Consider the following 25,373-nt stretch of genomic DNA (forward strand, 5'->3'; position numbering starts at 1 on the left):
CCCAGGAGAATCAATGGAGTGTTGTCACCAGGGAGTGAGGTCAACAAGATGTCAAGGTCATCCAAGAAGCAACAGATTCAAAGATTCAAACCAGCGACCTTTAAGTAAAAAGGCTGCAGCACTAAGCACTACACTACCAGCTGGCTGGTACAGACGGGTTGGAAACGGAAGCTCAGTACCGGGAGATAAAAAGAACCTCTCTTACTCGGCCGCTGGTGACTGCGCGTTCCAGTCGCTAGGGGTCGTGTGTTTCTCAGAGCGTCACAGGTCCGACACTCGGCACCACCATCCCCCCGCATGCTCAGCACTGCTGCGCAATAGAAAACATGGCGGACAGATGCTGAGCCCTTACAAGAAAACACGCAGAAAGACAACAAATCTTAGGTAAACAGGCTCGTTTCTTGTTCGTTGGCCTCGCTCCTTCCTTGTTTCCAGCTTGGCTCGTTCTGCGTGCAGAGAGAGCAGCGAGCAAAATGCACGACGGTTTAACGTCTCTCTGGCGCGGGTTGGGCACGAACTGGGGGATTTGGCGTTGGAGTGTGCTGGTAGGGGTGCGCTTGGTGTCTGACTCGAGGAAAGGTGTCCGGTTGAGTCCTTAAACACCCAGCGGTCCCCAACATGCTCCCGCTGTCAGTGGGTGTTCGGTTGTTCGTCCCGCTCTGGCGATGTTGGTGCTGCTTGGGAGACTCGCAGTGTCAGTTCGCTTTGTGCTTCTCAATGGAGCGATAACATTAACGGCCGGGCGAGGGCGGAGGGAGTGCGCCTACCGGCACATTGTTTTAACCCTGTGTTACACCTCTGTGTAGGGCTCCGAGTCCGCGTGTCTCGGTCCGCAATTCGGTGAGCCCCGGCTATGTCGATCTTCTGGAAGGAGCCATGTTCAGGTGTCCCCGCCAACCCTAGGGCGCGCTCAGACTCCGAAAAAAAGGCGCTCTTCCAGAGCTATTGGGATATCGATATGGATGGTGCTCGTCATGAAGTAATTTGAATGTTTCAATTTAATAAACCTGAAAACAGCGCATTGATTGGTCAAATTTCGGTACACACAGTCGATGTACCGCGTCCTCATCGTCAACTTCGAGAAAAGTTTATAATGAGTTTTTGAAACATTCGTAGGAAAAAAAAATTACCATTGACAGACTAATTTATAATTTGTTTAACAGTTGCCTACGCACGTACTAATTGTATTAATCCCCTTTTTATGTTGATGTGACTAAACTTCCATGATGATTGCGTTAGGCACATCATCATGATTGCTACTTTTAGTTTTCTTCATTGCCAGTCAGAAATTGTAAAGCAAGGCAGCCGTTTTATTGCCAAAATGATTAAGATACTAATTACACACAGCGGCTGCAGCGTGATTTAAATTAATTAAGCAGTTATACTGTATTTAAAAAAAAATAATCTGGTGTGAAGCAAAGTAGCTGTGTTGAATACTTGATGTTCAGAGATGCTATAAAAATAATGTAGTAGTTTCCTAGTTTTCGTTTTTCATTTATGGTATTCACTTTGACTTTTCATTTGCACGGATTGGATGTTGTTATGGATGCCCTGTTGTCTGGCCAGCTCCCTACTCTCCTGCCCTCTGGTGGGTCAGTCAATGGCTGCTCTGGACCAGGCTACTTGTCTGGACTCTCTGCATCTGGAAGAAATCCCACTGTTGAAAATCATGTTTCTTCCCCAAAACTTATTTGGGTTTGGTTACTTTGTGTGTTGTGATTACATTGCAGTTCCAATTTAATCACATAAAATAACTGCTCTGCAGTCTTGCATGAACTTTGCTTCCATATCCCCCAGTCAGTTTGGTGCAGATATCCATTATAACCAGGTCCTAGGATGTTACTGACTAATTCATGGAAACTCTTTGCAGTCTCCTGTTTAGAGGTTTAAGCTAGTATAGATGAGGCTAGCAGCTGGTCTGCCTCTTGGATGTCACTTGCCTTCAGTGCATCATGCTATGCACCTCTTTGACAGAACAGCACTTAATGCATTATTAATTTTTATTTATGAATTTAGCTGACAATTTTCTTCAAAGAAACTCACAATGTTACCTACAAGTATTTGCCCATTTATATCGCTGGGTGACTTTTTACTGCAAAATTCAGGGTAACTACTTTTCTCAAGTATATTATAGCAGGATGTGGGATTGAAACCCCCAACTTGTAAGTCCAAAGGCAGCAACTCTAATCTCTGTGCTAGATGAGCCAAGGTGTCAAATTGTTGGCACAAGTTGTCCTGAGAAGTGCTGTCTGGGGTTCTCCTGTGTGCTGCATTTTAATGCCCCTCATGTGTTTGTGCAGCATCAAGTGGACTGTGTTGTTAAGGGTTGAATCAGTTTTGTTTGAGCATGAGGAAACCAGGACAGCAAAAAGGTAAGACCTATTTTCCTTCATTGCATTGAATTTTAATATTGACCCTTCAGAATCACTGACTGCTCTATGTAAAAAGTGTTTCAGAAGTTTTTAAGTACCTGCCTAGAAGAGTAACTGGGTGTTCTCTCCAGCTCTTGTCCACCATCCCCCTTGTTGTGGACATGGGGATGTGAGTGACTGTCACCTGTTGGCTTTTTGTCTCCTTCAGTTATTGAGTGGAAGGATGGGCGACGAATGAAGCATGCTCGTAGCGGTCGACCATCCCGGGTCCCTTCCCAGTACCAAGGTAAAGTCATTCTGTCCACCATACTTAACTGTTGTTACATTTGTGGGGTTGGGCAATTGATGGCAATTTATCAAATGACACAGAAGAGCTGGAGAATATTTTGAAAGTTAAAACAGTTACACTCGGTGTAAGCTTATGTTGTATGCCTGAGCAACTTCCCTGACAGGAGGCACAGCTGGTAGCGTAGTTGTTAGAGCTGCTGCCTTTGGACCCAAAGGTCGCAATTTTAAGCCTCACCTGTAACTCTAGTGTCCTTGAGGAAGATAATTACCCTAAATTGTTCCAGTAAAATTACCCAGCTGTATTAATGGGTAAATAATTGGAACCTTAACGTTGTAAGTCAATTGGGAGAAAAGCGGCAGCTAAATGAATAAATGTAGAGGTTCTTAGTCCTTTTTTTCCTTACGTCAAAGATTGCAGGTCAGATGTCAAAGTCTCAATTTCACATGATTTTGCTGATGTCATTTCTCAGGGCACTTCAGCTGGGAGAAGTACCTGAAGGAGACGGGTGCGACGGCTGCACCTGCATACTGCTTCAGACAGGTGAGTTCCCTGGCAGGTGACAATGAGTATTTGCAGATGTCTAATTCTCATGCCAGTTTATCTCCACTGAATTTAAAAGGCACAGGTGGTGAGGCAGGTAAAGATATGGTCTCATAACCTGAAGACTTCCAGTGGGTTCCCCACTCCCTGTTACTATTCTTGTACCTTTGAGCAAATTAAATTTGTAACAGAGTAATGGATTGAATACAGTAACTTTTTTTTTTTTTTTTTAGAAAGTGTCAGTTACAGACAGAACAATTTAATGAACCAAATGTTTTCAGCTGACAAAGGTGTCTTTCACAGTATCCCATTGGCTAGTTGCACCAGGTCACTAACATCGGTTCCCTTGACTGGCATTGGTGGAGGAGGATAAAATATCCATGAATTGAAATGTAAACTGTGAAGTAGTACTGGGCATAAATAGTTTTGCAAAATAATTTGGTGTAATGTATTTTCCTTACAGCAGACATTGTTAGTAGGAATTTAATTTCTTTGTTTATTGCATGCCATTTACTGAAGCTAGATGGTCACGATCTGGCCACATTAATAAAATTTTCCTTTATTGATTATGGGAAAAATAGTTCCACTATCTTTGTTTGCTTAGCAGTGCACTTTTCTGTCCACAGGGCTATTGTATAGTGAGGATGGCATGTATTTAGTGCAGATACTCAAAGAATTGTGTTGAAATTATGTGTAACTTCAGAATTCTATCAGTTATTTATGTTGCAAGCAACATGTCAATAGACTGTGGGTTCAGAAGTGGGGATTATTCCTCATATCACTTTGAGATGACAGGTGTTCCATTTTGGTAGCCTAGCATTTTTTGATGTTTCACCCTGCCCCCCGCCCAGAGCACAACTCCTCCAGTGAATGAGTTCAAGGCAGGCATGAAGCTGGAGGCGCAGGACCCTCGAAACACCACATCCACGTGCATTGCCACAGTGGTTGGTTTGACAGGCTCTCGACTGCGCCTGCGCCTTGATGGCAGCGACAACAAGAATGACTTCTGGCGCCTGGTGGATTCTTCTGAGATCCAACCCATTGGGAACTGCGAAAAGAATGGTGGAATGCTACAGCCACCACTGGGTGAGTGGAAGGAGAAGGGTGGGGCGGGTGGTGCATGATACATGTGGAGGATGGGGCCCAACTAAATTTATTGGGAAGCAGAGCCAAAGCAGGGTGAAACCTGCATAGGTGGTATATGAATGTGTAATAACTGAATGTTTCTTCATCAAAATTAGAGGGAATAAACTACTGAAAACATTTGCAAATATTGTACATTTAAACAACCTATTATACCTTTGTAAGACAGACAATAAGGTTGAAAAGTGAAATTAAAGATACTGCAGAAAATGGATGAGAGTAAAAAGAGATGGGCAAGTCACATAAGAATGAAAGGCAACTGTTGGACAGTTAGGATCACTTACTGGAATCCACAGACTGTTAAAGAAGGGCAAGGAAGGTCACTCCTAAGATGAAAAGAAGCTTTTGGAAGAAAATGAAGAAGGAATGCTCAATGGGGAATTGTGGCATTGCTGTAGCCTGTAATCTTGGAGAAATCCAGACTTAAAGCTGAGGGCCATCAAGGGAAGCTGTTTTGAGATATTCTCCCTTGATAATGTGACATATTGAGACATTAGTATGACACTGTTAGAATGTGACACATGAGACATGTTCTCCCTTGTAGACTGAGGGGGGGATTTAACCAGTGTCCAGTCCAGTCATGTGGGCCGGGTACTGTGAGACACCATGTAATTTTTTACTGAGTGAGTTCATGAGTATTGTTTTTACTTTTTTTCTCACTTAAAGGCTGAATTAGTAAATTAACAGTGAATATCATTTGTATGTATGTAAGTGTACACTGTAGGAACTTGGAAAGAGCTAGATGAGTCCCGGTAGACAGACATACAGTATATTAATAATAAAGCCATAAAGTATTATTGATAAAAGTGAAATTGACTTATTTTGTGTTAGAACTAATGCTAATTATTAAACTGTCATTTTTAATGGGATTTTGGTGATAATTTAGCATAAATGAGTCAATTTTTAGGGCTCAGATACAGGAAACTTTCACCGTTGAAATTAACCATAATAACGTCTTTGAATGATGAAGGTTTGCTTTACAAAGGAATTTTTTTTTTTCCTGCAATACATTGCCTTTCTAAGACAGGAGAAAACTGTCTGAAGTTTTTCATACTGCAGCTTTATTTTGCCTTGAATGATACAGTATATTGCATTTAATCTTCATGTCCTTGCTTTTATTGTAGAATCCAGCAATAAATAGACCCATTTGTGCTTTTCTAATGTAACTCATCATGACCGTCATTCAGCTTGTTCTATTTACCTGTACATCCCATAAGATTTTTTCCTATGCTTTTTACTAGCTACTTTATCTTATATTGGGGAAAAAATGCTCTCATTAGCTGAGTATGTATATAGCCACCCCCTTTATCCAAAAGTAGTTCATTCCTAAAAATGTATTTGTTTCAAATGAGAGTGAATTCAGAAGAAGCTCCACATATTACTTTTATGGGGAATTTTTTTAAATTTCCTGGAAAGGCAAAATTCCACTTATCATCCCAGATATACCGTATACAACCCTTGTAACATCTGAAACTTTATAAGGAGGGTTTTCAGTTTTTTGCTAATAGCTTTTTCACTAAATAAGCTCTAGTTTTTAGTAACTTTTTTCCACTTTATTGCTAATAAGATATTTCACTTTCTTTGGGCATATGATTAAACCATCTTCAACACAAAGTGTTAATCATTGAAAATAATATGTACATGAGAATGCGCCAGTATGCAGTTCAATGTAACAATGTCAACATGAGCAAAGAGGATGTGTGTTTCCAGCATATTAAGTTTCTACACCCAGCTGTCATTGTTCATTCACTGGGACTAGTAAGTGATCAGAGCACAAGACTCAGTAGGTTAATATGGCTGAAAACATTTCACTCCAGATAGGGATTTTTCTTTCCTTATGTGTTCCCAATTAGTGGCTGTGGTTGTGATGTTATTGCAGGATGAATATAAGATTGATAAAGTCAAGATAAGCAAATTCTTGTGTAATGAGTGTACATATAAAGGGGAATGAGTATATTTGTTTCATTTTGGCTGTAGCTGTATTGGCCACTGTTAGTGACAACACATCTGTTCACTCAGAAAGAGTACTTCAAGAAAGGAAGAGAGCACATTTTCACACCAGAATTTTCACAAATAACCTCCAGTCTGGATCCTAGAGTAACAAAATTCAGCCCTCAGTGTGTAACTTTTCTGTTACATTTATTAATTTAGCAGATGCTTTTCTCCAAAGCGATGTACATCTCATAGAAAATACAATTTGTTCATTACCTTAGGAGAAAGAGAGATAGCTGCAGATGTGTGATTCTTAAGTACAGTTGGTTTCCTTCATCATATGCACCAAGGTTCATCACACAAGTAGCTACATAAAACTTTACCAGAATACCTCTCATACACACACACACACACACACACACACACATCTTCAGAACCGCTTGTCCCATACGGGGTCGCGGGGAACCGGAGCCTACCCGGCAACTCAGGGCGTGAGGGGGAGGGGACACACCCAGGATGGGACGCCAGTCCGTCGCAAGGCACCCCAAGCGGGACTTGAACCCCAGACCCACCTGAAAGCAGGACCGTGGTCCAACCCACTGCGCAACCGCACCCCCTTAATAATAATAATAATAATAATAATAATAATAATGGGGCAGCACGGTGGCACAGCGAGCAGCACAGCTGTCCCACAGCACCCGGCCGGCACGAGAGGACACGAGCCCGACCCCCACCGATTCCTAATCACCTTCCTAGTAGTGTTTTTTTTTTTTTTGAGATACATATAATACACATTTACGTTGCATTACAGGAGTGGCTCTGTAAAGGATTGAGCTGAGCATGATCATGAACATGTATACCTTACAGACATGAATATTTATACCTTACATGAGCTTAAGAGTTCATGGGGGAAATGAGTCTGGAAAAGATGAGTTTTAAGACCCTTTCTAAATGTGGACAAAGATTCAGCAGTTCTGAGTGAAAGGAGGAGGTCATTCCACCACAATGGAGAAAGAACCGAGAACCTCCGTGCTTTACCTTTTGTGCGTGAGACCATCAAGCGGGCAGATGCGGAAGAGCATAGCAGTCTGGCTGGCGTGTAGTGATTGATCAAGTCCTGTAGATAGCTGGGAGCAGTTCCATTGATGCATTTGTAGCCCATAACCAGGGTCTTAAATTTGATCCGGGCAGCTATGGGAAGCCAGCAGAGACATGAGTAGAGGAGATACAGTGCTGTGAAAAAGTATTTGCTCCCTTCCTGATTTTATTTTTTTGCATATTTGTCACAGTTAAATGATTGAGATCATCAAACAAATTTTAATATTACACAAAGAGAACCCGAGTAAATACAAAATGTAGTTTTTAAATGATGATTTCATTTATTAAGGGAAAAAAGCTGTCCAAACCTATCTGGACCTATGTGAAAAAGTAATTGCCCACTAAACCTAATAACTGGTTGTGCCACCCTTGACGGCAACAACTGCAATCAAGCATTTGCGATAACTGGCAATGAGTCTTTCACATCGCTGTGGAGGAATTTTGGCCCACTCTTCTTTGTGAAATTGTTTTAATTCAGCCACATTGGAGGGTTTTCGAGCATGAACGGCCTGTTTAAGGTCATGCCACAGCATCTTAATCGGATTTAAGTCCAGACTGTGACTAGGCCACTCCAAAACCTTGATTTTTTTTTTTTGGAGCCATTCGGAGGTGGACTTGCTGGTGTGTTTTGGATCATTGTCCTAATGCATAACCCAAGTGCGCTTGAGCTTGAGGTCACGAACTGATGGCCGGACATTCTCCTTCAGGATTTTCTGGTAGAGCGCAGGATTCATGGTTCCATCAATTATGGCAAGTCGTCCAGGTCCTGAAGCTGCAAAGCAGCCCCAGACCATCACACTACCACCACCATGTTTGACTGTCGGTATAATGTTCTTTTTATGAAATGCTGTGTTAATTTTACACCAGATGTAACAGGACGCACACCTTCCAAAAAGCTCAGCTTTTGTCTCATTAGTCCACAGAATATTTGCCCAAAAATCTTGGGGATAATCAGGATGTTTTTTGGCAAATGTGAGACGAGCCTTTGTGTTCTTTTTGGTCAGCAGTGGCTTTTGCCTTGGAACTCTCCCATGGATGCCATTTTTGCCCAGTCTCTTTCTTATTGTTGAATCATGAACACTGACCTTAACTGAGGCAAGTGAGGTCTGCAGTTCTCTAGATGTTGTTCTGGGTTCTTTTATGAGCTTCTGGATGAGTCGTCGTTGCACTCTTGGAGTAATTTTGGTAGGCCGGCCACTCCTGGGAAGGTTCACCACTGTTCCAAGTTTTCTCCATTTGCGGATAATGGCTCTCACCGTGGTTCACTGGAGTCCCAAAGCCTTAGAAATGGCTTTGTAACCCTTTCCAGACTGATATGTGTCAATTACTTTGTTTCTCATCTGTTCTTGAATTTCTTTAGATCGCAGCATGATGTGTTGCTTTTTGAGATCTTTTAACGTGCTTAACTTTGTCAGACAGGTTCTGTTTAAGTGATTTCTTGATTCAGCAGGTCTGGCAGTAATCAGGCCTGGGTGTGGCAAGTGAAATGTGGTTAATCACAGTTCATTCATGATTTAACAAGGGGGGGAATTACTTTTTTTTTTTTTTTTTTTTACATAGGGCCAGGTAGGTTTGGACAGCTTTTTTCCCTTAATAAATGAAATCATAACTTAAAATACTAATATTAAAATTTATAAAAATAGTAATATTAAAATTTGTTTTATGATCTCAATCATTTAACTGTGACAAATATGCAAAAAAATAAAAAATCAGGAAGGGGGCAAATACTTTTTCACAGTATTGTACATGTGAACGCTTCGGCAAGTCAAACACAACTCGGGCCGCAGCGTTCTATTAACAACATAGCTGCTTAGGTAGTAAGGCATCTCTCCTGTTAACGTAATGCACTTTTTTATTGTTCTCTGAGATATACAGTACATCCTCTGAACAAATAAATGCAAATGTAAGTAGTCAAGGTTTGACTGTGACAGAAGAATCTGTTTAATCAGTTTGAATATAAAACAGTATGCCATAGGTGTAGAATTTACTTTGAAATATTAAAATATTTAATCTTACTGTATATAAATCTCAAACTACTATTAAAATCTGAAATTACTGGACTGAAAGCCAGGTCTACGGTTGGGCTGTGATACAGGGTTGTTGAGACTGGCTACCATCAAAAAGAAGCTCACCAATTCCTTTGGACTGCCAAACTACACCTTATTCACCCAAGGTGACTTACAATGCTATATACATTATTTACAATGAGTCACTCATCCATACATTAAACACACTTTCTCCCTGTCACTCACTATGGGTGACTTCTTGGAGTCACCAGTCCACCTGAACAGCATGTCTTTGGACTGTGGGAGGAAACCCACACAGACAATGGGAGAGCATGCAAACTCCACACAGACTGAACAGGAACAGAACCCATGTCCTCTTGCACAACCCAGGTGCTGTGAGACTATGCCATTATGCAGGTGGCACTTAACCTTTAAGGGCTGAACGGGGTAGAAATCTGTTCCATTCTCTATACTTCCCATAAACTTTTAATCATGTTTGTTCTTGGGGAATCAGGAGGCCCATGAAAAGGATTTCAGTTCATCCTGATTTCAGGAATCTACTCTTGAATCTGTTTAGAAATATATTTGGAGGTGGAATCATGTCAAAGAATAGGAATATTACACTTTTGGATGCACTTAATAGTTTATTCCTTGGAAATTATGTAATCATGTATAGCAGTCTTCAGACTCTGTAAAGAGATTATGTCCTATACCGCTACAGAGCCATCACCATGTTTAATAGCAAGAGGCAATGTACACTGAAGGCATCCTTTGTCTTTCTCCACACCTAAATGTGGAAAAAGTGTGTAGGAAAAAGTAAAATGGATAATTACTCTGATCATTCTATATTCCCCCCCATGTGTCTAAAAAGTCCAGGTTTCATGCTTATTTATTATAGTTATGCATTTTTGTGCCTTGACCTTGGATAAAAATGTTATGTTATCAATAGACCTACCATGAATTACAGTGCACTTAATTTTTAGAGACTGGCCCGAAGATGTGTTGATTCAGTTCTTTTAATTTTTAATGCACTATTTTAATTTTATCAACTGAGTGTATCTCTGTCACTGAGCTCTGAACTGTGACCTCTGTTCCTCCTTTCTGATGCAGTATTTCCAACATAGGTCATCATGGTTTCTTTCTCTTTTCCCACATAAAATGAGGACACTAAATAGCAGAGTACACATCACTTTGCAATAAAAATAAACAGGATCAAGTTCCTGTTATAATACTGCTGAACAATGCACTAGTTTAGTTATTAGAGCATTTCAGGGTATTTTGCTGAAGGGTTCTACAGCAGGAGGATGGTTAGAATCCAGGTCCTTTGAGTGTAAAATGGTCACTCTGCTCCACCTGCTGCCCCTAATTACTGTCACATTAAAATAACCAGTTGTATAAAATGATAAATATTTAGAAGTCTGAGGGGGTGCGGTGGCGCAGTGGGTTGGACCACAGTCCTGCTCTCCGGTGGGTCTGGGGTTCAAATCCCACTTGGGGTGCCTTGCGGCGGACTGGCGTCCCGTCCTGGGTGTGTCCCCTTCCCCCTCCAGCCTTACGCCCTGTGTTACCGGGTAGGCTCCGGTTCCCCGTGACCCCGTCTGGGACAAGCGGTTCTGAAAATGTGTGTGTGTGTGTGTGTGTGTGTGTGTGTGTGTGTGTGTGTGTATTTAGAAGTCGCTTAGTATACAGAATTTAACATTCTAAGTTACTTTGAAAGAAGGTATCAGCTAAATATTGGTTTGTAATAATAAAATAAGTTTTTGTTCCAAAACATCTGCAACTTATGTAGGTAACTGCCTTTGTGTTGTGATTACTTTAGTGTATGAGGCATGCCACTTTATGAATTATGGACACCCACTTTCTGTATTGTGTGTGTCAGAGATGTCTTAATTAATCAACCCCAAGCCAAGTGTTTAAAAAAAAGCTTCCAGTACTTAATTGATTTGATTTATTCTTTTTTCCCCCAATATAAATATACCGATTAGCCACAATATTAAAACCACTGACAGGTGAAGTGAATAACATTGATTAGCTTGTTACAATGGGACTAGTCAAGGGGTGAGATATATTAGGCAGCAAGTGAACAGTCAGTTCTTGAATTTGATGTGTTGGAAGCAGGAAAAATAGGCAAGCATAAGGATCTGAGTGACTTTTACAAGGGCCAAATTGTGATGGCTAGACGAATGGGTCAGAGCATCTCAAAAATGGCAGGTCTTGGGGGGTGTTCCCAGTATGCAGTGGTTAGTAGTTACCAAAAGGGGTCCAAGGAAGGACAACTTGTGAACCAGTGACAGGGTCATGGCCACACAAGACTCATTGATGCGTGTGAGGAGCGAAGGCTAATCAGTCTGGTCCGATCCCCCCGAAGACCTACTGTAGCACAAATTGCTGAAAACCTTAATGCTGGCTATGATGGAAAGGTTCCATAACACACAGTGCATCGCAGCTTTCTTTTAGATTATGTCGATGGCTGGGTGCATGTTAGTCTTTTACCTGGAGAAGGATGCACTATGAGAAGAAGGCAAGCTGGTGGAGGCAGCGTGATGCTCTGGGCAGTGTTCTGCTGGGTCCTGGCATTCATGTGGATGTTAGTTTGACATGCACCACCTACCTAAAGATTGTTGCACACCTTCTATACCCCTTCATGGCAATGATATTCCCTGATGGCAGTGGCCCTGTCACACTGCAAAAATTCTTCAGGAGTGGTTTGAGGAACATGACAAAGACTTCAAGTTGTTGACTTCGCCTCCAAATTCCCCAGATCTCAATCCGATCAAGCATCTGTGGGATGTGTTGGAAAAACATCTCCGATCCATGGAGACCCACCTCGCAACTAACAGGACTTAAAGGATCTGCTGCTAACATCTTGCTGCCAGATACATTCTGAGGTCTTGTGGAGTCCATGCCTCAACGAGTCAGAGCTGTTTTGGCAGCACAATGGGGACCTACACAATATTAGGCAGGTGGTTTTAATGTTTTGACTGATATCTGTATATAAAGCACATGGACAGGCCAGCATTCATCTAATTTACTCTTAAAGGATTGCCCATTCTCATCTGCTGCAGTGCACTCCACACAACTGACATTCTCTTAGTAGGGGGTCACTGTTCAATAGTCATCAGATGTTGGCTTCATCCATTCCACCTCTTTGTGTTTCACCTTCAGACTGCTGCCATATATTTAGAAACAGGTGTGAGTGCTGTGCAAAAGATAGTAATCTAAGGTACCTTTGCTATTAGCATTGTTTTAAACAAGTCTCATATAAATGTTGTGAAAGTTAATCTTTGTGTCCTTGTCCGAGTCTCTTGATCTGAGTTAATTATGTTTCTGCCTTTTCACACTCAATTAAAATTTCTGCAAGCTATGATTTGAGAATATAGCTATATATCTTTTAAAAAAATTGATAATTTAAATAAAATTTAATATTGTCAGTTAGCCTAAGTAAATATATACAGAAAAAAATACCAGTCCACTAGCCAATTGTCGTCTTAGTCACATTACATAAACCTGCCCTCTTCAGTCAGTCGCATTGGCAGTGGGTCATTTAGGGCATTAAAATCACACAGCAGCCAACACCAATCTGAAAACAAGCTACACAACTACTGTAGTTCACCTGTCTAAATGTTTTGTAACGTAGAGATGGGGTTGATAGGCTGGGATGGATGTATTGTCGGCACATTTCCATTGGAGGGCTGGCTCCAATGGAAGGTAGAGATGCACCACTGACAACAGGAAACAGGCTTGAAGTAGGGGAAAAACTAGCCACCTTTATTCTGAGGGTTGAATTAAATGTAATGCCTCCACCGCCATAACTTTTGTATATTTTAAGAAATGAAACGCAAAAATAATTCTTGAACTGAGCTTATTGCCTGTATTTAATTTTCCACATAATCGCTACCATTCGCCACACACTTCTGTCAACGATGAACATGTTCTTGAAAATCGTCTGCACACTTTATCTTCAGTCAGGTTTTCACAGTCCTTTCCATCTCTTCATCTGGGTCAGGCTGATCAGCCTGCAAAGGTATTGGGGTAAGGCGGTGTGACAGCATTGTTATTGCCGCTGTGATCACTCGTGCTGTGTGAGGCCAAGTGTTTTCATGTTACAGCAAAATTTCCTTGTGCTTCCAAGTTACTCTTATTCGGCCTTTGAAACTCTTAAAACTTTGAATTTATTTTTGCAAAGCACTCTTCTCATGCAGTGGCACAGAGCACTAGAACAAAGGCATAAGGAAAAGAAACAAATACATAATTTGCAATGTAACACTGAGTTAGCGGTGCCAGGTTCTTTGAAAGACAGAGTAAGGAAGTTTTGCTGCAACATGACAGCACTAGGCTTCACATAGCATGAGCAACCACAGAGGGAATTGCAAAGTGGGTCTAGCCATCTTAGGTCATGCAACGTCCATTTCTTCCCAAAATAGAAGGAATACTGTTGTAAGCACCACCTTCAACACAAAGAGCTTGAGTCGAAGGACAGTGCTGTACTAGGTCAGTCGGGTCAGTAAGAGTAGATGACACATTTAAACATTCAAGTCACATTCAACATGAAATTACAATACCAAAAAGGTCTTAGAATTAGTACCAGTTTTTTTGGCAGTTTCAGATATGACTTTTTCTCTGAAAATCTGCTTCTATGGTCAGCATTCAGGGGTTGTCTTTTCACTGTTGCAGATGACACTGGTATTTGGTGTGTACTATTTAAGGAAGCACCCAACTGAGCATCTCTAAGGCATCGGTTTCTCAAACTACAGACTCTCATGTACTTATCGTCTTGTGCAATTGTACATCTGGGCCTTACATTTCTTGTCCTGGTTAGATTGTTTGCCATCTTCTCTCAAGACAGTAGTGGATGCCTTTGTATGAAATCTTCTGTTTGTTTGCAATCTGACACATTAAACAGTAAAAGCCATTTGCAACATTCATAATGAAGTCTTGGCTATATTTTTAATTCAATCATTTATTTTTATCTCCTACTTTTCTCCAAAGCAACTTACAATTATTTATGCATTTATACAGCTGGGTAATTTTATTGGAGCAATTTAGGGTAAGTACCTTCCTCATGGGTACTGCAGCTGGAGGTAAGATTCGAACCTGCGACCTTTTAGGTCCAAAGGCAGTAGCGCTAACCACTACGGTGATTCCAAACTTTTGAACGTCCGTGTTGCATATTAACAGTTGTGTAACATTAACTTACTTTTGAAAACTTTCTAGAACTCAGTTCTACAATTAGGTGTTTAATCACGCCTCTCCAATAGCCGTTACTATTAAAATATACGCAGACACACACAGTCTGAAACTGCTTGTCCCGAGCGGGGTCGCGGTGAACCGGAGCCTAACCTGGCAACACAGGGCACAAGGCTTTAGGGAACGCACCTAGGATGGGACACCAGTCTGTAGCAAGGCACCCCAAGCGGGACTCAAACCCCAGACCCACCAGAGACCGGGACCCACCCAAACACGCCGTGCCCCCTTATTAAAATACTTCAAACCAAAAATGTTTTATAGTTAAAATTAGTTCTGGTGTTTAATCTGTGTCTGTTTTAAAACTTTTGACTTAATTTAGTATATTGGTAATTTGCAGAATTGCATTTATTTTAAAGTCTTTGCAGGAGCAACTGTTTGAATAGCTTAGTTCAGGAATACTTAGGGCTGAATTAAATTTCAGTGCTCAAAATACTTGATGAAAACTTCTTCTGAATTTGTTTAAGCTGCATGTTAAATTGATCTCAGCTACAAATGAGCTCAGTTGTTAGTCAAGGCAGCAGAAGACTGTGCAGTAACAAATTCTGATTATTATTGTCTCATTTCATAGAGAAATTTTTACTGTTTATAATGTTTATATATTAACTCACTACGCATACAGTATATGAGTTATTTGTAATGTGATATTCCATACCATGAGACAGTAGAGGTAGTTTAGTAGTTGAGAATGGTGGCTTGTAACATAAAGGTTGCCATCTCAGATCCAACTTTTTTCTAACATCTGTTCTGTCCCTCAGGATTCCGTCTTAATGCCTCCTCTTGGCCTATGTTCCTGCTGAAAACACTGAATGGGGCAGAAATGGCACCAGCACGAATCTTCCACAAGGTATCTGTTGCCTTCACATCTCCCACCTGTGGTGTCTGGGATTCTTGGCATCCTTATTCATCCTTGTGTCACTCCCTGACACAAGGCTGTGCAGAACCTAGTTCTTACTGTGGTCAGTCATTCACATTCCAAATAGTTAAACAGAATAATTTTTAGTAGTCCAGTATTGTGCCCATACTGTAAAATTAGGGTTTTGTTTTTTTTTTTTTTTTTTTTTTTTTTTGTCCAAAAAAAAAAAAGATTCACTTCAGTTTGTGAGATACTTGGAGCTTTATGAAAAATGTTTTTATTTTCCCTTAACTGCTTTATACGTGAAATCCGGGGCAACAAGTAGCATAGTGGTTAAAGCTGCTCTTTGCATACAAAGGTTGCTGGTCTGAATCCCACCTACTGCTGTAATGCCCTTGAGCAAGGACCTTACACTGAATTGTTTCAGTAAAATTACCTGACTGTATAAGTGGATAAGTTATTGTAAGTAGCTTAATGCTATACGTTTCTTTGGAGAAGAGCATTGGCTACATGATTAAATTTAGAAAACATTGTTTGGGAGCAGGTGATAGTTAGTCAAACATAATGGTTAGAGCTGCTGCCTTTGGATCTGAAGGTCACCGTCTAAGTCTAATCTACTACTGTAGTATTCTTAAACAAGGCACCTACCCCAACAGAAATTACTCAGCTGTATAAATTGGTAAATAATTGTAATTAGCTGAACGCAGTAGGTCACATTGGACAAAAGTGTCAGTTAAAAGAATAAATGTACTTTGCATTTTAAACTTGTTTTGTCTTTTAGTGCTTTCAGAGGGGGGGGCGTGGTGGTGCAGTGGGTTGGACTGGGTCCTGCTCTCTGGTGGGTCTGGGGTTTGAGCCCTGCTTGGGGTGCCTTGTGACAGACTGGCGTCCTGTCCTGGGTGTGTCCCCTCCCCCTCCAGCCCTCTGCCCTGTGTTGCCGGGTTAGGCTCCGGCTCCCCACGACCCCGTATGGGACAAGCGGTTCAGATGGTGTGTGTGTGTGTGTGTGTGTGTGTGTGTGTGTGTGTGTGTGTGTGTGTGTGTGTGTGCACGTGTGCGCTCTCAGAGAATTAAATCTTCGATAAGTATGTTTTTTCGCACTTTCAGAAGCGGGTGTTTGCTATGGCTGTGATCCACTAACATAGTTTAGTAGGGGATTCTCCATGACAAGGCCTCAGCCTGACTTCCCTCCATCTTTTCTTTCTTCAACCCTTTGCCTCCTACCCCCATTGAGCACAGCAGGAACCCCCAGTCCCAGAGCAGAACTTCTTCCAGGTGGGAATGAAACTGGAGGCTGTGGACCGCAAGAACCCACATTTCATCTGCCCAGCCACTGTGGGAGCTCTGCGGGGCGTAGAGGTGCTGGTCACATTTGATGGCTGGCGGGGTGCCTTTGACTATTACTGCCGTTATGACTCACGGGACATATTCCCCGTGGGCTGGTGTGCCCTCACTGGGGATAACCTACAACCTCCGGGAACCAAAGGTACACACTGTCTGCCTGCCACTCGTTTGTCTGCTTGTTTTGTTCTTCGTCAATCTGTCTCTGTTTCTGTTTCGGCCCTTGACCAGACATCACCCTTTGTCAGCAACATAGCCAACAAAGCCTCATGCCTTGCAAAAGTATTGAAGCCTCTTGAAAGTTAGCACAATTTTCTGGATTTCAGAAGATCAATCTACAATTTCACCAGTAAGTATTTTTATTGTAAACCGTTCTAACTTTATTTTCAAAGTCAAAGTTAATAATTAGTTAAAAGATTTAAAAAAAAAAAAAAAAAAAAATTTGAAAAATGCTGCTTGCATAAGTATTCAACCGCCACATAGTAGTAATTAGTAGAGCCACCTTTTGCTGCAATAACATCTTTGAGTCTTTTGGGGTAAGTCTGATCCAACTTTGCCTGCTGCTCAGGAGTGATTTTGTTCCATTCTTCCTGGAGCAAATCTGCCAGATTATCTGCAAACCATTCAGGTTGGTTGGATGGCGCTTCTGGGCTGCAAATGTCAAAAAGTGCCACAGATTCTCAGTGGGATTGGGACCGGGGCTTTGACTAGGCCATTGTGGGACATTCACATTTGTTTTTGGGCCACTCCAGTGTTGTCTTAGCCTTATGGTTGGGATTGTTGTCTTGCTGGAAGGTGAACCTTTTCCTAAGCCTCAATCTCTGACCTGACTGGATCAAGTTGTCTTCCAGTATTTCCCTGTATTTAATTCCATCCATTCTTCCCTATATATCTTAACAACATTCCCAGTCCCTGGAGATGAAAAGCATCCTTGCAGCATTGTGCTGCCGCTGCCATACTTCACTGTAGGCATAGTGCTTTTTGAGGGATGTGCAGTGTTAGGTTTGCATGGGACTTGCATGCTGAAAAGCTCTGTCTAGGTTTCTGACCAACAGTTTCCTCCATTTTAGCTGGGTCCATCTCAAGCATCATGACAAACTCCAGACATACCTTTTTATGGATATTCTTGAGTAATGGCTTCGTTCTTGCTACACTTCCAAACAGGCCAGTGTTATGGAAAGCTCTTGATATTGTGACCTCTGACTGGAGGGATTTTTATATACAGAAATGTGACCTGTGGTTTAATTTTTCACTGATCGAAACTAATTATTCAATTATTTCTAAATAAGAGTCAAATGTGTCTTGTTTGGGAACAGTTTCCTGCTTTTGTAACACAGGGTTTGAATACTTTTGCAAGCATCACATTTCAGTTTTACATTTTATTTTTAATGTCTGAGAACAAATAAGTCATCTTGCTTTTTCAAATAGACTTAGTGTAAAGACTAAATTTAGTGAAATAGATCTCAGTAAAAATAGTGATTGTGAGAATGTATGCGTGTATCTTTTGAAATTCAGAAAATGGTGCTAAATTTCAAGGGACTTGAATACTTTTCCAAAGCACTGTATATCATCTTGTGGTATTCAGTGAGTCATTCTGGGTCATTTGCAGGCACTCAGATTGAAGAAGGCAGATTGATAGTGGTGCTCAAGGGGACACCAAGGTAGCTGTGTGTGTGTGTGTGTGTGTGTGTGTGTGTGTGTGTGTGTTTGTTTCATTAGTTTTATAAACAGCACTGGGTCACACAGAGACAGAAACAGTACACTGAGTGTGAGTTTGTAAGCATTTACCAGAATACAGGCTGAGGAAGTTGGTAAAACAGTGTAAAAATGTATGAATCAGGAAGCAGATAAAAGTGGAAGAAGTGAGGAAAGAAAGGTGAAAGGGTGATAAGAGGGGAATGGTATTGTGCGACGAAGGTGATGGGAAGGCACTGTGGAATCACCTGTGATTTGGACGAGGGTTCGATCCCGACTCGGTCTGTCTGGAGTTTACATGTTCTCCCTGTGTCTGTGTGGGTTTCCTCACACCCTCTAAAGACATGCTGTTCAGGTTCACCCATAGTGCGTGAGTGACAGAGAGAGTGCGTTCCACTGATGTATACATGAGTGACCCTTTGTAAGTAGTGTATCTAGCAGTGTGGTGAATAAGGTGTGTGGGCTGATAACAATATATAGAGTTTATTGGAAGTCACTTTGGAGAAAAGTGTCTGATAAATAAATGTAAACCTCTAACAAGTAACCTAAACTGGATGTAAAAGTGAGCTTCTTTGGCGATCTTTTCTTCAGAAAAACTGTCCACTCTGGAGCAATTTGTACAAATGGTAAATGATATGATACAAACTAGAGCAACATATTCAGAGATCACAGACAATCTAGTACAACATGGTGCTGTGTGGGATTGTTCTCCAATGAGTGTCCGAAGATTTTGTGCGTGGCACAGCATTGTAAGAAGAGGACACTCTCTTGCTGCATTTGAAAATCACCTAGTGATCCATATTAATTTATGATCAATAATTCGGAGTGAAACCAGCATGTTCAATGAAGCCACTGATGCATTATACACAGTTTGTTTGTTTACACCCGGGTTGTTCAAGAATACCACAAAACGAAATAATTCAAAGTCAAAAAATAAGATGGCAAGACACTATAAATGAGGCATATTTTAAATATTTTACATTTTGAGCAAAAAAATGTTTCTAAACATAATTCATAATTTGTTTTTGTTTTTAAAACAAAAAACTAAAAAAAAAAGCATTTTTTTGAACCTGGCTACCATGTCCCATCTTATCTGTTATATATACAAACATACATACATACATATATATATATATATAGCCTATGTATGAGCTGTCTGTTGTCAGTATGCATTCAGTTTGAGAATACAGATTGTCGGTTGTTGCAAAGCATTCCCTTCTCCTGTTTTTATTCATGACATCATCAGTGATTAGTCAACATCGACTCGACTTTCATCACATAACTGTTGACTTTAAAAAATCTGAAGTCATGCAACCCCTAGTGGGCACTGATAAAGGGTACCCCAGACCTGTTTCATGTGTGCATGCTAACTTGTGGCATCGCCTGTGGGTCTGGCCTCCACACTGGAGCTTTTTTGGAGACTCAAACAGAGCTGCTTGCTTCTGTGTCCTCTGAAGAGCATCACATTATAAAACAGTTTGCACTGATTCAAAGGTTTCCACTAGTGGTTTAGAATTTTCCTCAGAAGCACATTGACAGGTACTTCTCCTGTATTATAGTTTAACTCTACCCTGTGGCACTAACTTGCCCTTCTTCTTTCCTTTCTTCAGTTGTGCTGCCCAGGAGCCTGGGCACACTTCCCGATGGAAACGTGGAAGGCTCCGCCATGCATCCCGTGACAGCAAAGCCCCAGGGACAGAGAGGCCGGAAGCCAGGCCGAAGAAAAACAAAGCTGCCCTCACCATGGACCCCTAAGGGGGCCTGTGACGGGCTTTCGGGTGGGCAGAATGCCAAGGAGGTGGAGCCTATCAGGATTCCCAAAAAGAGAGGCCCCAAGCCAGGCAACAAGGTAGACCCCAAAGAAACACAGGTCTGTTGAGCTGGAGCTTTGAAATAAGAAGGAGCCACGTTTAATAAGTATTATAAAATGTAATTGTGCCTCAAGGCCTTAAGGCATTTGGGCAATATTATGTGTCCTTCAGAGAACGCATGTTTTACTTCCCCTCCTGTCTCCAACGGTTTTTTTTTAGAAGTGTGTTTGTAGGCAGCTGCCTAACTGCCTGTCTCCTCTCCCCAGCTGGGGTGGGCAAAGAGGACCGCCTGGCTTGAAGGGCAGATATCAGGGCCAGGACGCCCCATCACAAGGCCCCGGGGGAGGCTCCCTGCTAGCTGGACCCAGAGGGCTGCTTTGCAAGCCGCTCAGGGAGATCCCCTTAAAATTCCCAAGAAGAGAGGCCCAAAACCTGGCAGCAAGGTGGGGCCTTATTAGAGGCTTTGCTTTCATGATTTCTAATTCAGGTTTTCTCACCATTTCTATAATCTGTGTCCATAAACAAGGATCCGTATTGAAGTTACAAGTTGTTCAGCTCTAGAAAATCTTTGTGTACTAGCCTTATGATCCCCTCCCTCATGTCCCATACAACCTAACTGTTTTTACCCCCCCCCCCCCCACCATATGTTTTTCTAGAGAAAGCCCCGCGTTTTACCCAACCCTGTGCCCACGTCCCCTACTAGCAGCACTCCAGAGCCGGATACCAGCAGCGTTCCCCTGGACAATGCCACCATCCCCAGTGCTGCTCTGCAGGCGCCTACAGGTAACTGCATGAAGACTGGAAGTGCTCTGTTTACCTCACATTGTGCTTCTCCTTCCAGTGTCCTCAATTGTCCTTCACCATGTGGCTTGTGTGTCACATTTATATACACAGATAACTGAAAAATGCAGCATTTCTCAACCAATATTTTCAGTGTCAGTTGTAGAAGTAAGTGTGAGAGCATTTTAATGCAGTCTGGATAGCTGTACCATACTTTAGCAGCCTGGTTCTTCTGTGGTAAGAGTTCTTACAGCAGTCTTTTTTCAACATGTACTGTTCCTTGGCAGCTTAGGTATACTTTAAGGTATAAATGTGTTCTTTCTGTCCAGCAAGGGAAACTTGAGGAAAAAACAGCTGCTGTGACACTTGCTCTTCCTCCTTAACATGGTGTTAAAAAGAAGAATGTGACTGAAGATCGGTGTATGTTTGCCGCAGTGTGTGTGTATCTGAATAAGTTTGGCAAGACGGGCCCTCACCTGGACCCACGGCGGGTACAGCAGCTGCCAGACCACTTTGGCCCGGGCAGGGCCTCCTCAGTACTGCAGCAGTGTGTGCAGGCCTGCGTGGACTGTGCCTACAACCAGGGTGCTGTCTTTGTTTGCCTCAAACCTGGCCATGGGGGCGAGGTCATCTCAGGTGAGCATGCCGCATTGAGTAATTGAAGGTGCTTGCTTTCATTTGCATCTGGGTTATTTTTGAATTGTTGTTGCAGTTCAAAGGGTGTCTTGTGAAATGCCGTGGCCATTTTCTGACAGCACCTCCTGGGCTCTTTACCATCCATAGCATACTTTGACCAGCAGCACCACACACTCACCCTACCCACAGTCAACAGCGTCACCTATGTACTCCGCTTCTTGGAGAAGCTCTGCCACAACCTCCACAGTGACAACCTGTTTGGCAGCCAGCCCGTCCCCCTCGGGGCTTTGCACTATGACAGCCATAGCTACAATGGTGAGACCTTTTTCTTAGATTTGATGGATGGTACTCTGTGTGTGTTGATTATTCACACGTAACAGTATATGTGTTTGGCTAATAACAGTCTTGTGTCTTTGCTTCTCTCAGACAGGAGGAACTTTGGGGAAGGGCTCCTGTTCGGACCAGGACGGGGCGCCAAGCGTTACTTCCAGCACTCATACAACAGCCCCGTCTCCAACAAGCTGGCCAAAAGCCTACGTAATTCTTCTGAAGGTACTCACCTGGCTTGTCAATATGGCACCTGTCAGCATCATAATTACTGCAGTAGTGGTGTTTGTTATTACAGCACTCCCTAACTTTACCTCCCTGCATTTTTACTTAGTGCTCTCGGTATTTGTCAGTCTTGAATGTGGGTGGGAGATGTTCTTTTCTTTTTTCATCCAGCCTTTTTCTTTTCTCTGTTTTAGCTGAGACTTTCATCCTAGAGAATGGGAGTGGTGCAGAGCACCTAGAATCGTCTGTGATGGCCCCAGGGACACCAAGTCGCTCCTTGGCTCTACACTCTTTGTCTCAGAGCGGTAGCCCCCCAAGCAAACTGCTGCGTCTGAGCTCTGCAGGTCAGTGATCTCTTGGGAGGATCACTGACATTAGAGCTCAGACTCATCAGCACTGTCCCCAATGCACTTGTTACGTATCATTGAGCACCTGGAATGAATGACATTAAGATATTAACAAAAAAAACAGTATTGTCTGCTAACTTCTAAAGAGAAAAAATATGGGGTCCCGTTCTGGTCACCGCCACTGTTTAATGTGTCCTGACCGCTTCCCTTCCCGCCATCCAGGCTCCGAGCGCTTCCTGGCCAACCGAGACAGCCCCCGTCCCAGTGGGCAGGACCCCAGTATGTGGACAGTGGAGGACGTCATGCAGTTCATCCGTGACATTGACCCCCAGCTGGGCCCACATGCCGACCTCTTCCGGAAACACGTGCGTTTCATTTTCTCACCAGAGAGAGACGGGCAGAGAATGTGGGGATGCGTGCGTCCTGGGTCAGGATTTCAGATTGTCACCAGCAGGTTGCTGGCTGAAACCTCTGGAGAATCCTTGCTATTGTTCACCTAAGAAAGTTACTGACATTTACATTTATTAATTTAGCACACGTTTTTCTCAAAAGTGACAGTAGTTTTTAACTAGTGTTTAGCTAACACCTTTATCCAATAACACATTCCATGTTAGATACAGAACTCCCTACAGTAATTGTCGCTTAGTTGACGCTTTTCTCCAAAGCGACTTAGTGTTAATCTACTTACAATTATTTACCCATTTATACATCTGGTTAACTTTACTGGAGCAATTTAGGATAAGTACCTTGCTCAAGGGTACTACAGCTGGAGGTGGGAGTAGGACCTGTGAGAAAGAGGGAAGGTCTAACCACTATATTCCAGCTGCTCCAGAGCTGTACTACTCAAAGGTACTACAGCCAGAGGTGGGGATCAAACTTCCGACCTTTAGGGACCACTACACTGCCAGCTGTCCCTCTTAACCCATCTTCTGCAGTAAATACTCTGCTGTATAAATGAGCAAAGTAAAGCTAATCTGTATCATCTGCTTTCTGTATTTATATATGGGAACTAAATAACTACAGATCTAACTGACCATACAGATGAACAATTGCAATAACACTCTCATGACATGACAGCTGTGGATTTATTACATTTCAATTGGGAAGGTGCAGAGAGGAGAAAACATCTTTAATTTGAATGGTTTATGTTGTTCAGTAACCTGTGCAGTAAGGTAATAGTGTGTTTTGGTACTGGGAGGCTCTGGTGTGGCTGTCAGCACATGCCTGGCATCTGAAGTCACTTCTAAAGAACACAGCTATCAAATGACCTGGCACCCCCTACTGTCTAAAGGAGTATTTTAAATCTAGACTTTCACCTACATCAGCACATAGAGCTCAGCTAAAATAGTTTTCTTTGTGTCTCACTCTCAGCAGTTATCCTGTTGTTGACTTGTTGATTTGTTATTTAATCTGGATGCATTACTCAGTGATTGAACATGTGAAGTTTCCAGTGTAGCGTTAGATTTGGGACTGCGACAACTGCTGCAGAGGACTTTTTAATGATTTACCCTGCAATGAATGTGAGCACTTCAATATCACAGTAAAATGTGTGTTTTGGGGATTTCTATAGGTAGGCCTCATAAGTTAATGTGAATTTATTGTGACTTTTTTCAAATGGTATTTTATGCTAGTTACAGAGAACAAGTTTTGCCAGTTACTGTAAACTGTTAAGTAAATGGTTAGTTAAATAGAGAGTCCTTTTACCTGGACTGTGAGAAATGTTTGTGACTGTAGCTTGAAATGCTGTTCCAGCACATGGCTAAAATTCCATCCACTGTATTACAGGAAATCGATGGGAAGGCGCTCCTACTGCTGCGCAGCGACATGATGATGAAGTACATGGGGCTAAAGCTTGGCCCTGCCCTCAAACTGGCCTTCCACATTGACAGACTGAAACAGGGGCGGCCGTGATGGACAGTCACGATTAGCCCCTTGCTGACCCCCTACCAGGAAACTCCTCCACAAGGTATACGGCACACACTGGTTCGAGAAACTGGTGCTAGGCTTTGGGGTTCAAGGTCAGACTGGCATTTCTGGCTCTTCAGTTCTCTCCCAGGCCAATGCCTCACTTTCTGCTTTGTCCCAGGGAACAGAGAAGTGTGACCTTTCCATGTTACAGCTCCAGCCATCTGGATGGTCTGACAGCGTGGCTGAATTATTTATCTCTGTGTTTCAGATCCCTGGTTGTTTTTTCCCACCTTATTTTATAGTACACTTTCCTACCACCTCTTTGCCCAGGACTCTGTTGTCAAGTCCCTCTATCCGTATCAACTGTGGTGGCCATTTTAGGCCTGCATTTTTATGAAATTGTTTTGTTTTTTATCTTATATATAAATATATATTTAAATTTTTTAATACCCTAGAAAAGGTGGACCCTTTTTTTATCCTCAGCTGAGGCTGTTGTTTCAGACTGTTACCCTTCAGTGATATCCTGAGATACACACTAACTCCTGTCCTGCCTGTTTGGGATTGGTTCGGTGACAGCAATTCCTTTCCAGGGCATTTTTTTTTCCATATGTCAAACTTTATATGGCTTGAAGACATACTGGATTAAATACACTATCAGAATGTACTGCCAAGGCAAACATTTTGTTTTATCTTATTGATGTTGTTTACAATTACTACATCTGTTAAATATTATTTGTATTTTTTTTATTTTTTATACTATATTATTAGAGAACATTGAGAACATTCTTACTCAGTACGGTTTAATAAAAAGATACTGAATTTG

General features: G+C 42.1%; 1 protein-coding gene across 3 annotated transcripts; it reads left to right on the top strand.

The window, feature by feature from the left end:
* The first annotated feature begins 254 nt into the window (after positions 1-254).
* On the top strand, positions 255-25,238 carry LOC108918123 (polycomb protein SCMH1). Of its 3 annotated transcripts, none has more exons than XM_018725142.1 (16): positions 255-384; positions 2,301-2,372; positions 2,581-2,658; positions 3,131-3,201; positions 4,053-4,287; positions 15,383-15,471; positions 16,720-16,966; positions 20,127-20,365; positions 20,594-20,770; positions 20,984-21,110; positions 21,543-21,743; positions 21,891-22,058; positions 22,170-22,295; positions 22,490-22,639; positions 22,865-23,007; positions 24,428-25,238. In XM_018725142.1, the coding sequence occupies exons 2-16, from the start codon at positions 2,348-2,350 to the stop codon at positions 24,551-24,553; spliced, it is 2,202 nt and encodes a 733-aa protein (XP_018580658.1). In that variant the 5' UTR covers positions 255-384; positions 2,301-2,347; the 3' UTR covers positions 24,554-25,238. The 3 variants fall into 3 exon arrangements, with proteins under 3 accessions (XP_018580658.1, XP_018580659.1, XP_018580660.1); XM_018725143.1 differs by having other exon boundaries at positions 16,723-16,966; XM_018725144.1 differs by lacking the exon at positions 2,301-2,372.
* Positions 25,239-25,373: the final 135 nt, after the last annotated feature.

This window comes from Scleropages formosus, chromosome 8 (genome assembly GCF_900964775.1).
Source record: "Scleropages formosus chromosome 8, fSclFor1.1, whole genome shotgun sequence".
Lineage (NCBI taxonomy): Eukaryota > Metazoa > Chordata > Actinopteri > Osteoglossiformes > Osteoglossidae > Scleropages > Scleropages formosus.

Bases quoted from the DNA above. Each gene is read 5' to 3' on its own strand.
- LOC108918123 (XM_018725142.1), top strand. From the start codon at position 2,348: ATGAGGAAACCAGGACAGCAAAAAG. The intron at 16,967-20,126 runs GTACACACTGTC...TCCTTTCTTCAG, and splicing joins ACAACCTCCGGGAACCAAAG to TTGTGCTGCCCAGGAGCCTG. The intron at 23,008-24,427 runs GTGCGTTTCATT...ACTGTATTACAG, and splicing joins CCGACCTCTTCCGGAAACAC to GAAATCGATGGGAAGGCGCT.